Source organism: Acinonyx jubatus, chromosome C2, assembly GCF_027475565.1.
Source record: "Acinonyx jubatus isolate Ajub_Pintada_27869175 chromosome C2, VMU_Ajub_asm_v1.0, whole genome shotgun sequence".
NCBI classification, from domain to species: domain Eukaryota; kingdom Metazoa; phylum Chordata; class Mammalia; order Carnivora; family Felidae; genus Acinonyx; species Acinonyx jubatus.
This window is the reverse complement of record NC_069384.1, coordinates 154,277,850-154,290,099: the sequence shown is the minus strand read 5'-3', so window position 1 is coordinate 154,290,099 and position 12,250 is coordinate 154,277,850. Positions and strand designations below refer to the sequence as shown.

At 50.5% G+C, this 12,250-nt stretch overlaps 1 protein-coding gene across 3 annotated transcripts in view; it reads left to right on the top strand.

Annotated features, from left to right (window-relative positions):
- Positions 1-7,621, top strand: part of SUSD5 (sushi domain containing 5) — an 81,456-nt gene extending 73,835 nt beyond the window's left edge. For all 3 annotated transcript variants that reach the window (XM_027040562.2, XM_053221736.1, XM_027040561.2), the window contains one exon: positions 4,097-7,621. In XM_027040562.2, the coding sequence (XP_026896363.2) occupies positions 4,097-5,388 (1,292 nt within the window). In that variant the 3' untranslated portion in view covers positions 5,389-7,621. The remainder of the gene's footprint in view (positions 1-4,096) is intronic.
- Positions 7,622-12,250: the final 4,629 nt, after the last annotated feature.

Sequence of the window (12,250 nt, the reverse complement as noted above, 5' to 3'; positions counted from 1 at the left end):
AGATTGTGCGTGAGGTAATAGTCTGCGATTTCAAGTGGGGCAAAGCTTCTGGAGGAAAAATGGTCTTGGAGAGACCTGCTTCCTGCCTTTCCCCATCGTGAAAGGGGGCTGTGTTCTGAGAACACAGCCATATTTATCCTCAACGGCAGCACCTCTGGGGGACAACTGGCACATGGGTATTGTTTTGCAAACATGCTAATTCTGTCTGCAATGCCATAAAATACATCCTATTTCTTTTAAATAAAAAACAAGTTGGATACAGCCGATTCGAGGCAGAAATGACCTGTCAGATGTGTGAAATGCCAAGTTTCTTTGCGCGAGGACTAAATTTTGTGGAGAGGGGTTACCTCCCTGTGTCAACGTGAGTCTACCGGCAGCGGGGAGGGAGTTCTGTTAGGATGCCCTTTTACATTATAGGGCGGGGGCACCAAGGAAAAGCTGGGAAGAGAAGAGATGTTCTCATGGGCCTGGCTGTGGGCTGATTTGCTCACCTGCGTGTGAAAAGTGTGTGTGTGTGTGTGTGTGTGTGTGTGTGTGTGTTGCCCTCCCATGTGGATGTCAGTATATTCAAGTAGTACTCCAATGATGGCACCTTTCAGAGCTGATAGAAGAAACCATGGTTATGTGTAATGCATTCCTCGTAAATTGGAAAAGAGCCCACAGTCCCCTTGGGTTTCAGCACTGTGTTCTTGGAACTAGATCTCCGCTCTGAGCAGTTACGAGGCAAAGATCAGGAGAATCTTGGGATCCGAGTAGATTTTCCTTCCTGTTTCTCCCAGTGCCATGGGTCCCCTCGTTCAAGAATACCCATAAGAATACCTCTAATGGGCGGGGCGCTGTTCTGCTCCGCTGACACAGTGCCTGGGACCCTGCCCTCGAGCAGCTCATGGCCAGTGTGTCAGTTTTTTCTGCATAATGAACCACCCCCCAAAACGTAATGGCTTAGTCAACACTCATTTACCTGGTGGTGATTTCCTGTGTAAACAGTTTGGGCTGGGCTTAGCTGGCTCGTTCTTCTGGTCTTGGCTGGGCTCACTCGGGGGGATGTGGCCAGCCCCCGGGGTTGACTGGTGTAGGATGGCCTCAGCTGGTGCCGGTCGCCTCTCCCCCACATGGCCTCTCATCCCTCAGTAGGCTCCCTGGGCTTGTTCACATGGCAGCTGGCAGGCTTCAGAGAAAGAGAGAGAGAAGGGAAGAGAAAGAGAGTGAGCATGCAAGGCTTTCACTGTTTTCTGTGGGTCAAAGCAAGTGACAGGCCAGTCCCAGTTCGAGAGCTGGAAAGAGAGTCACCGCTTCTGGAAGGAGGAGCTCCACAATCACATTGCAAAAGGACTCGGGGCAGGAAAGAGCGGTGTGGCCATTTTCGTAATCTCCCTCCCTCAGCCAGTCGGTGCACACACGTTCACACGATATAACTGCATTATCTTAAGGTCAAAGATTTAAGTCATGGGCTTCTTAAATGTCCAGCTGGTTTGGGTAGATTTTAGAAAAACGTTTTGTCACAGTAGCTTTTTTTCGTTTTCTGTTTTTAAGGCAAAAATGGTACTTCAGTGCAAAACCTAGTGTTTATTTGGCAGGACGGATGAGAATTTGCGCGTACAAAAGGTTTGCAACTCAACCCGGCAGGTCTCAAGACCATGGAATTCTGACACCAGCTGGGTGTCATATGATTTAATTCAGTGCTGACGTTAGCTACTCAGTAGTGAAGGGCTAAGTCCCGCAAGGCTGCCTCCACTTGAGACGCCAAGCCTAAGTCCTGGGCCTCTTGTACTTCTGACCAGCCAGCTGTAAATTGGGGATTCTCACAACTGTCTCCTCAAGCTCAGTAATTTGCTAGAAAGGCTCACAGAACTCAGGGAAGCACTTTACTTGCATTTACCGATTTATTATAAGAGGATATTATAAAGAATACAGATGAACAACCAGATGTAGAGGTATACAGGGCAAGGTCTGGGAGGATCCCAGGCACAGGAGCTCCTGTCCCCGTGAAGTCAGGGGGAGCTACCCTCCCAGCACATTGGATACAGTCACCAACCTAGAAGCTCTTTGAACCCGGTAGTTCAGGGGTTTTATGGAGGGTTCATTACTTAGGCATCATTGATTCAATCATGGCCGTTAGTGATTAACTCCGTCTTTTAGTCCCCTTCCCCCTCCTCAGAGGTCAGAGGCCGGGGCCGAGAGTGCCAACCCTCTAATCACTTGGTTGGTTCCTCTGGCAACCAGCCGCGTCCAGAAGCCATCTAGGGGTCACCTCATTAGCATAAATTCAGGTATGGCCAAGAGGAGTGTGTTATGAATAACAAAAAATGTTCCTCTCACTCCTATTGCTTGGAAATCCCAAGGCTTTTAGGAGCTCATGGTAGGAACTAAACATCTATGTCTTACTATATCCCAACGTCATAGGGAGCCATGAAGTATGACTTCCAGTAGGACTTGACTTTCAAAAACCATTGTGAATGGGGAAAGCCCCATGGGCTGCTCTCTTCTGAGGACACGGCTTCTTGGGCCTTCTTGACCTGCTGTCCCTACATTCTGCTCTCCTAACTGTGGGGCCCTTTGTTCATTCTTACTCAGCTCATTTAGAATATTTCACAGCATAATCTCAAGAAGTCTTACAAAGAGCAAGTCCGCGTTTTAAAAGATACATTTTTATGTAAACATAACATACATACAAATCCTAAGGGAACAGAACAATTAATTTTCAGAAAATAAAGAAACTAGCTATCACACAGGTCAAGAAGTGGGTTGCCCGTATCCGCAAAGCCCTGCTTGTCCCCAGACTCAGTAATTACTGCTTCTATCTACCAACCTGACTTTTAACACCATAGATTAGCTTTGCTTATTTTTGACCTTTATGCAAGTAGAATCACACAAAGTGTATTCTTTTGTGTCTGGCTTCTTTTGCGCAACATGCTGGCTGTGAGATTCATCTGTGTCCTTGTCAGAAGCAATGGCTTGTTCATTTCATTGATGTACAGATTTTCCTCGTACAGATACGCCGTGATTTACATCAGTTCTGCCGTGAATGGACATTTGGATTATTTCCAGGTTTTGGTTATTATGAGCATTCATGTGCATGTCTGTTGGGGCCCAAACACTAGATATCATCAGTTAACACTAGATACTGTCCGTCTGCTTAATTTTAGCCATTCTGGTGCTATGTAATGGCATATTTTTATGGCTGTAATTAGCATTTCTCTGTTGCTAATGAGGTTGACCATCTTTACACATGCTTAATGACTACTTAGATGTCTTTTTTGTGCTATACCAACTCAAGTATCTTGCCAACTTCTCTATGGTTTGTCTGCCTACTTAGTATTGATTTGTAGGCGTTCTTTATCAATTCTGGACGTGAATCTTTTGGAGATGATATGTGTTGCAAATATCTTCAAGTCTGTGGCTTTCTTTTTAACTGTCTTCATGGTAGCTTTTGATAAACAGAAGTCCCTAAAGTTAATATAACCCAATTATCTATCCTTGTGCCAATACCAGAGTCTTACAAAGTATTTCAGTTTAATAGTAAATCTTGAAACTTTGCACATTTCAAGGAATCTTCTTGGATCTCTGCATTTCCAGAAATTTCAGCATCAGCTTGTCTGAGTCTGAGATTTTCATTAGGGTTGTATCAAATCTATGTCGCTCAATTTGGACAGAGTTGACAGCTTATCAGTTTTGAGCCTTCTGTTTCATGATCATGGTATATCCATTTATTCAGGTCTTCTTTAATGTTGCTCAGTGGTATTTTGTACCATTCCTTGTACAAACCTCGCACATCTTTTGTTAGCCTTATTCCTAGGTGTTGGATTCTTTTTAATGCTATGGCAAATGGTGTCTTTTAAAATGTTTGTTTCTGTACATTGCTGGTATATAGAAATACAATTGATACTTTCCACTGACTATGGACCCTGTGTCCTTGATAACCCGTATGTTAATTGTAACAGTTTGCATGTAGATTCTTTGGGTTTGTCATCTGGGAAGGCTTAGCATCTGTGGAGGACAGTGTTATTCCATCTGTCCCTGTCCTTATACTTTCTAGTCCTTGGGTTCTACACCACCGGCTCCAGGACCTGATGGAGTTTTTCCTTCTCCTTTCCAGATGATGCTGAGGCACATATTGACTATGAAGATAACTTCCCTGATGACAGATCTGTGTCACTCAGAGAGCTCATGGAGGACTCCCGGATGGAGGCAGAGGAGGACAGAGGTCCAGGAGAGGCCTCTGAGGAGGCTCCACGGCAGGACCGTCTGGTCTCCGTTTCCGTGGGGAGAGACAGCATAGCCCAGGATACGGCCTTTGTGCCAACTACAGGCTTGTCCGTCGTTGAGAGCAGCGTCCCCACAGACCTGCCGGGATCCCGACTGAGCCGCAAGTACTTGTTCTGGCTTCCCGCGGAGCCCTTCCACAAGCCTGAGGGGGAAAAGGGGACGGATGATGACACCAAAAAGCAGTTTCTGGCTAGAGAGAAGCATGGTAGCATCACACCGGCTCCGGGCGAACCTGACGCCAAGATGGCCTATAGCAGCACAGATGGGCACTCAGGGACGTTTGTGGGCAGGACCAACGGCAAGACAGGGGACCCGATGGTGAGCAGCAGTGATGAGTCCTGGTTAGATGGCTACCCTGTGACCGACGGGGCTTGGAGGAAGACGGGGGCAGAAGAGGAGGACGGGGACAAGGGAGGTGGGTCAGTAGGGCCGGAAGAGAGGGTTCTAGTTGCTCCCAACCAGCCCACTCCTGTCGAACTTAAGAAGCCTGGAGGTACCACGCTCACACCACGTGAGGACGTGACCCGCGGTTCAGTTCTTCTGTCTCAAACGCTAGATGTGGAAGCTTTGGCTCTCGGACCGATAAATGTGTCTGAAACGGAGAGTCCCAGCGAGGGAGATGGTGACTTGCCCGGGTACCAGTCAACTGTTCCTCAGAAGTTTGCCACAGAGAAGTCTCCCGTGGCCACCCTCCCCTATGAACTCACCAGCTCTGCCCCGGAGACGGTAACAGCTGCTGCCCGGCAGATGCAGGATCCCAGTCCCTCGACTGTCATGGCGGCCACCCAGACTCCAGGGGAAACCATCGCTCCTGAGGTCCGGGACAGCTTCCCCTACCTGCTGTCCGAGGACTTCTTGGGACAGGAAAGCCCCGGCCCACGTGCAAGTGACGAGCTTCTCCCAACCGTGGAACCGTGTGTAGGGGATGGGTGTCCCAGCCTCGGCAGGGGCCCTGTCATCGCCACCATCGTCACCGTCCTGTGTCTGCTGCTGCTCCTGGCAGGCGTGGGGGCGGTGTGGGGCCACCGTAAGTGCCAGCACAAGAGCTCTGTGTACAAGCTGAACGTGGGCCAGAGGCAGGCTCAGCACTACCACCAGCAGATTGAGATGGAGAAGGTCTAGCCTCCTTCAGGGCGGGCTCCCCCGAAGCCACTTGGGAGGAAAATGAACCGTGCCACGTCTCGCCGATAAACATGGATGATTCACTAGACCATGAAACAGGTGGGGCCAGGCCCATCCTTCTTGTGCTCAGGTCTTTGTTCTACAGGCCAAGAAGTGTCTCTGGGGGCACCTGGTAGGACAAGAAGGCCTTGGTGGCATCATCACACACATCAACATCTCCCTAACCAACTGCCCCGGAATGTGCTGCGCTAATCCCAGACCTGTGCTCGGGCCCTGGTTCCCATGTGAGGTCAAAAGTCATCTCCCACTCCATCATGCTATTGCCTTCTTTCCCTTTTTTAAGAGAAAAAAAAAAAATGACTCCACAGCGTGAAATTTTTAGAAAAAGTGTGATAACCTGACATTTGAGAACAGTGTTATTTAGGAGATAGATATTTAATTGTTGGGGGTGGGATATAGAAAAATAATAGGCTACTTCCTTTTAACGTTGTGACATTGTGGGGGCAAACGAGCCAGGAACCGGGGCGTAGTCTAGAAGCTTTGAGGTTTCTTTTTAGCTGTTTGTTGAATTTGGAGAGAATTCAGGACTGCTGTTTCGTTGGGGGTGAGGGGAGTTGAAAAGTAATGAGACACGCCATCCACTTCTGTCCCCTCCGTTCTGTAGGACAGACCATTGTTTTTTTGAAAACAAGGTCATCTTTGTACCGGTAAGCACGATTTCCTCTCGGATGCAGTGGCCTAGTTGTTCTTGACCAGTCTGCGCCTAAGAATACCATAGAGTTTTTTGTTGAACTAACAAAGCTCAGTTCTTGGTTTCCTCTCTTAGAATTCGCCATTTTTCCGGACTCCAGCAAGAGGGAATGACGCGGGAGGAAAGTAATCTTTTAAGAGGGCCGAGGGCTTAGGATATCAAAGTAGAGGGATGCAGAGGAATTACAAAGGAATATGAAATTCCCCGTGCTGACGTCTTCTGTACTCTGTCGTGGCAGTTGGGAGCTCCATGGAAACAGCATGAGTCCGGGATGGACTCCTCCTGGCTACGGAGCACCCCATCTCATGGTATCTAGATCACCTTAGGACGGTTCGGCAGGTACCGTGTCCAACAGAGGCTCTCAGAGCGTGGTCCTCGGACAGGCAGTATCAGCTCCCAAGCAGAAACCCTGGGGGCGGGGCTCAGCTCACTGTGTGTTAAGGAGCCCCCCAGCTGATCCTAAAGCACAGTCACGTTGGACAACCATTGCTTTAGACTATAAATTGTGAGCTTGAGCCAGCTGAAGGCCCAGAGGCCCAGAAGATGAGTAGCGCCCGTGGCTTGCCTTGCGCGGAAGCCGGGCATCACCATGCGCACCTGTGGCAGCATTTGAAGCCGCTGCTACGCCGTCGCCAATGGTCTCCGATATATTGGCCCAGAGACAAAACACATTATGCTTTTATAATATGAGTCACCTTCTTAGGAATAGTTTTCAGTGGTAAAAAAAAAAAAAAAAAAAAAAAAAGTGACGAAGGCCTTACGTTGATTTTAAGACACTAATTGAGGGGTTTTACGTGCAATGAAATCCTGATCTCCTTTACAGTGGAAGAATTGGTGGTGGTGTTTTGCACACGCACGTGTGGAAAATTCGCACACCATGTTTTCCACCCCGCCACCTGTTTGCTTTGGAAAAATGCACCTGGGTGCATGCTTTGGAAAAATAAGTATCTATAGAGGCAGTGTGGCAAAGTCAAAGACCCTAGTCACCATCACTGGGTAAAGTGAAGGCCTGAAGGTACCGAATGGAACACCTACACGTCAGGTAGAATCTAGAATAGGACCGAAATACTCTCTGCATGTGTAGCCAAAGCAAAACACCACAGAATAAAAGCCAGAGACTGTATGTATTTATAAATTAGATTTTCGTCTGATCTATTACAAGATAACGTTTCTATTTTTAACTATATAAAATAACCTCCATCTCAACATTGGGATCGTGTTATTCAACTATCATTATGTCATAACCCAAGAACACTGACTGAATATCAACCCAGAAATGGGGAATGTTAATATGAATGTATTAATAAATTTATTACAGGTACATTAATACATGTAAATATTATTCTGTAGACGTGAACTACATGAAAACAAACCCAACGGATGAGTTTTTACGTTTTTAGTGACTTACTGTCATCTAAATTAATGTCATAGGATCTAAAAATGCATGTAGAAAGGGAATGATTAAAACATTGTGTACCTAAATTTTATGTCATGATTCGTGTTTGGGACTGGTAAACATTTAATGTTCATGAAAACTGAGGTTGGGTGGTTTGTTAACACAAAGCTTCTGGGATCTTTAAAATAAATACTTTCCCCAAACAGTTGCTAAATGTATTTTATATCTGAGTTACATCATGATGTTTTAAAAAAAAAACACAAAAGATTCTCTAGGGGCCTCTGAGTTCAGGAACCGACTCTTGATTTCAGCTCAGGTCATGATCTCACAGTTGGTGAGATTGAGCCCCATGTTGGGCTTTGTGTAGACAGTGAGGAACCTGCTTGGGATTCCAGAGGAATCCTAGAATTCTCTCTCTTTCTCTCTCCTCTCAAAAGAAACTTTTTTTAAGGAAAAAGATTAAAAAAAATTTTTTTAATAAAAAAAACTTGGGGGGTGGTGCCTGGGGGGCTCAGTCAGTTAAGCATCTGACTCTTGATTTTGGTTCATGATCTCACAGTCCGTGGGTTCGAGCCCTGCATCAACCTAATAGCGCACAGCCTGCTTCGATCCACTGTCTCCTTCTCTCTGCCCCTCCCCTGCACTCGCTCTCTCGCTCTCTAAAAAAACCCAAACATTAAAAAAAAAAAATCTTTGTTTTCAATGACTTTCCAAGTTCTAATTTCCTGTAAGTACGATGAGATGGCACACACCCCCCTGGCCGAGGGAGGGGAGGGGAGAAACAGTATTTCTCGTTTGGCCTGCTGCGTGTCCCCTTAAAGGAAGGTTGAAGCTGATCTTATTTGTATTTGTTGGCCAAATTGCTTGCTTGCTTCCTTCTTATCCTTGTCTTATAAAATGGGCATCATTATCTTACCCTGTCAGCTCAAGAGAGTCTCGAGCCAACTCATTCATTCAACAAGCCACCAAAGCCAGATATCTGGGGGGGGGGGGGGGGAGGAGGAGGCGGGGGGGGGGGGGAGGAGGCGTCTGGGGGCAGCCGGAGGGGCTGGGGGAGCCTGCCCCAGGGGAGAGGCGCCCTACTGTGGCACAAACCACAGCCAGTCCTGACTCTTTTCGGGGACAGTCGAGGCGATGCTGAACTCTCACGGTGTCGTCCCTCTCGGGGAGCCGCTATGAGGACGAGGACAGGGATGGGGTGGGGAACCGCCTTGCCCCTGACTGCGGGCACAGGAAGTCCTCTGCACAAAACCTTTGGCTGAGGCTTATTTGAGGCTCCTTTCCCTTTCTCCCCCGCCCTTGTATACAGCCTAAAGTCTCCACACTAGGTCATTCAAGCCTGGAGTCACCAGAAAAAAGAAGTCGCTGTTCGGGGCGATGGCAGATGATCAAGAGTGCAGACAGCTGTGATGAAGGATTAGTTGTGGGTTTTCCTCGGGGCCTCGCTACAAACTGCGTCGCAGTCCCATGTGCAAACACTATTAAATGAGAATGTTTTCTCTGGCACCAACCCACCTTTCCCCCCCAGTTTCAGTATTGAATTAAAAAAAAAAAAAAAGACCCAAAACACCCAAACTAAAGTAGCTTAGGTTTACAGCTCACATTTAAAACTTAAAAACATTATTTCCATAAATGTTGGCAGAAACCAGCCTCCGTTGACTCCACCGGCAGTCGTAATAAAAAAAAACCCTTTCCCACTGACAACCTAACAGATCATTTTCTGTTTGCCACGGAGTTGGGCTCAATAAAATGCTTGTGCTCTTAAAACTCCCTTGGTGAGAACTCCGAAAAGCAACATTTCCTGAGGCGGCCTTCGTGGCCAACGTACCTGATCCCAGGGGTGAGCCCAGCAGGCCTGTGGCAGCTGTTGGAAAGGCTCAAAACTCAGAGGCACCAACAACTTGGCATGTTGGTGTGTGAGAGGCTGCAATTAGGCGCTTTTAAACCCGAGTCCGCACAAGCCTCCCCTCGGCCCTCCACTGCTCGTGTGGAGTCTGAACGTTTACGGGGGCCTGGGTGGGTGGCCTCTAGACCCTTCCCGGCGGGGGCCCCCTCCCTGGGGTGGAACGGCCAGAGGAGACTCCCCAGAACAACCGCTGGGCCCCGCGCAGGTGGGTCAGAGGACAAGCAAGGCCGGGTCTGGAAACTCCCACAAACTTCCAGATGTGTTTGTTCTTTCAAAAGACAGGCCCAACTCACGCCGAACCCCTCAAGTCTCAATCTAGGAGTCTTCTAGGCTCTTCCAAGAAACGCTGTCAGGGAGGTGCTGGGTTGAGGTCGCTGAGTAGAGCGTGCCTACTGGGTTTCACGGTAGGTGTGGAGGAATCAGCCCACCTCCTCCTGGTTCTTTGTTTGCTTTAAGGTTGGTTTGGTTTCCTTTGAAATGAAAACGTGAGTTGCTCAGCCCCACCGCCTGCGATCCATCCATCCATCCGATCGGTCGGTGAAGCAACGTGCGGTGTGGACCAGACTGCTCCCGGGGCTTCTTCCTCAGGGGGCTTGCGAGGATGGGGGAGCACGGGGGCTTTTCGGTCCCCCCTATAAAGAGGGGCCAAGTTCAGGGAACGAACGCGGACCCCTCCCACCGCCACCACTCAACCCTGTGCGCAACACCATCCTCCACCAAGAGCTCGCCCCTGCTCAGAGGGGCAGGACCAGATGGAAGCTGTGCAGGGCGCGCAGAGGTGAGGGGGATCCCACCGCCGGGCCCTGGCCTGTCCTGCGCCGCTGTCCTTGGCTGCTCTCGCCCGGCTGGGAGGGACAGCTGCGGCCAGGCTCGCTGGGGAGTTCAACGGCCACCAGGTGTGCCCTCTCCGCCGGCCCAGGCCTCCTGGGGCGGGGCGTCCACTGCCTGGATCCCTCTCTGGAGTCCTGCCCCAGGACTGTCCTTTCCACCGGCTTCCACGGGAAGGAGGTCTGTCCGGTTGGGGTGGGGGGCGGCGAGGCGAGGCGGAGGACCCGCGGAGGACCGGACTCGTGGGCTGGGGGCTGCTGGGGACCTGCGTGCCGCCACCCTGACTCCTTGGCCCGACGGTCCCCGGGAGCGCAGGCTCTGTAGGCCAAGTCCGGTCAGAGAGAGCCGCCGCTCACGTTCTCGAGTGCCCTGGGAGGGGACCTCACGGGAGGACTCTGGTGCAGGTAAGAGCGCAAGTGCCCCCTTTTCCCCGCAGTTTCACTATTGAATTAAAGTAAAAAAGCAAAAAACCTGAAGTAGCTTAGGTTTGCAGCTCACGTTTCAAACGTGAAAACACTATTTCCATAAATGTGGTGCCCCCCAGGGAGGAAGCAGACTAGCTCAGGAGGAGGAACACAAGCGCCCATCTGTGTTCCTGGAGCTTCGGATACTGAGCTGGGGGAAGGCGGAGGGGACTGGAAAGCCAAAAATACCTGCGTTTTCCACCTCCCAATGTTCCCCATTACGTTAAAGACCCCCAACTCTCTCTCCCTTCTTCCCTTCCCATGCCACTGTGAGAAAATTCCTGTCTCCCCAAGGCCACACCAGTCTCATCCACCCTGCATCCCCAGAGGGTCCCAACTAGACTAAGCAGCTCGTTGAAAGAGGGAATGAGACTCAGAACACCACTCTCCAGCCTCAAAGGTGGCTTCTTCTCGGTCTCTTTGGTGGGGTTCTCACTTCGCAGAGAGCCCCAGGGCTCCTCCTTGGCCCTTTTCTCTGGCTTCTCAACACACACGTTCAGTCTAGGTGACCCCCTCCAGCCTAGCACTTGCCCATGATTCAGCAGGGGGCGTGGCGCTCCTCCCAGTGCCCCTTCACGAGAGTCAGGACCCGCACCCCTGCCCTCCGGCCCCCTCGCTGTGCCTCTCCACAGCGGTCCCTGCCAGGGGTCCACAGGCCTTTTTCCAGAGAGCTGCCCTTGGCTGACCAAGCCACTTGCCTGCGAAGGTCCACTCCACCCCTCTAAGGGGCGGTCAATGACTCAGTGATGGAGACCTTACAGGTGCCTGCTGAACGTACCCCCACAATTAACCACAGGCATCTGGGTCCCTGCTTCAGGCTCTGTTGAAGACCCGATCTGAGAAGCTTCTCAAGTTTTGGTCGCAGCCGGAGGCTCCCATCCCAGCCTCAGCTGCTCTGCACCAAACTCCTTACGGAACCCACGCCCCGAACTTCCCCATATTCGGCCAATGGCAACGCCATCCTTCCCGGTGCTCTGGCCAAAGGCCTGGAGGCCACCGTTAGCCCCTCTTTCTCATGCTCCACATCCAATGGGTCACTTCTTATGTCCCCATCGCGACCGCCCGGGTCCGAGCCAGCACTCCCTTCGGCCCGGCTCACGCTCAGGTTTTTCACGACGTGGCGGCTGGAGGGATCCAGCCAGTCAGGGCTCTCTCCCAGCGGCCCCCACCTCAGCCGGAGTAGAAGCCTCACGCTGGCCTAAGCCGTCTGTGCTCGTCCCACCTCATGGACTAACACCTGTCAGACTCATCTCCTTCCGTTCTCCCCCTGCCCACTCCTCTCCTTGGCCTCCGTGGCCACAGGGAGCGTGTTCTCCCTGTAAAGCATTGCACATGCTGTTCCCTCTGCCTGGCATGCTTTTCCCTGAGACCCGCTTCCCCAAAGTCTGGCCGTGATGTCGCCTTCTCCGCGAGGCCTTCCCTGCCCATCCGATTCAAGACTCCAGGCCTCATCTCCAGGCCCCCTTGCCCGCGCTCCTGCTTAATTTTTTTCCCATAGCAATTAACACTCTCGATAG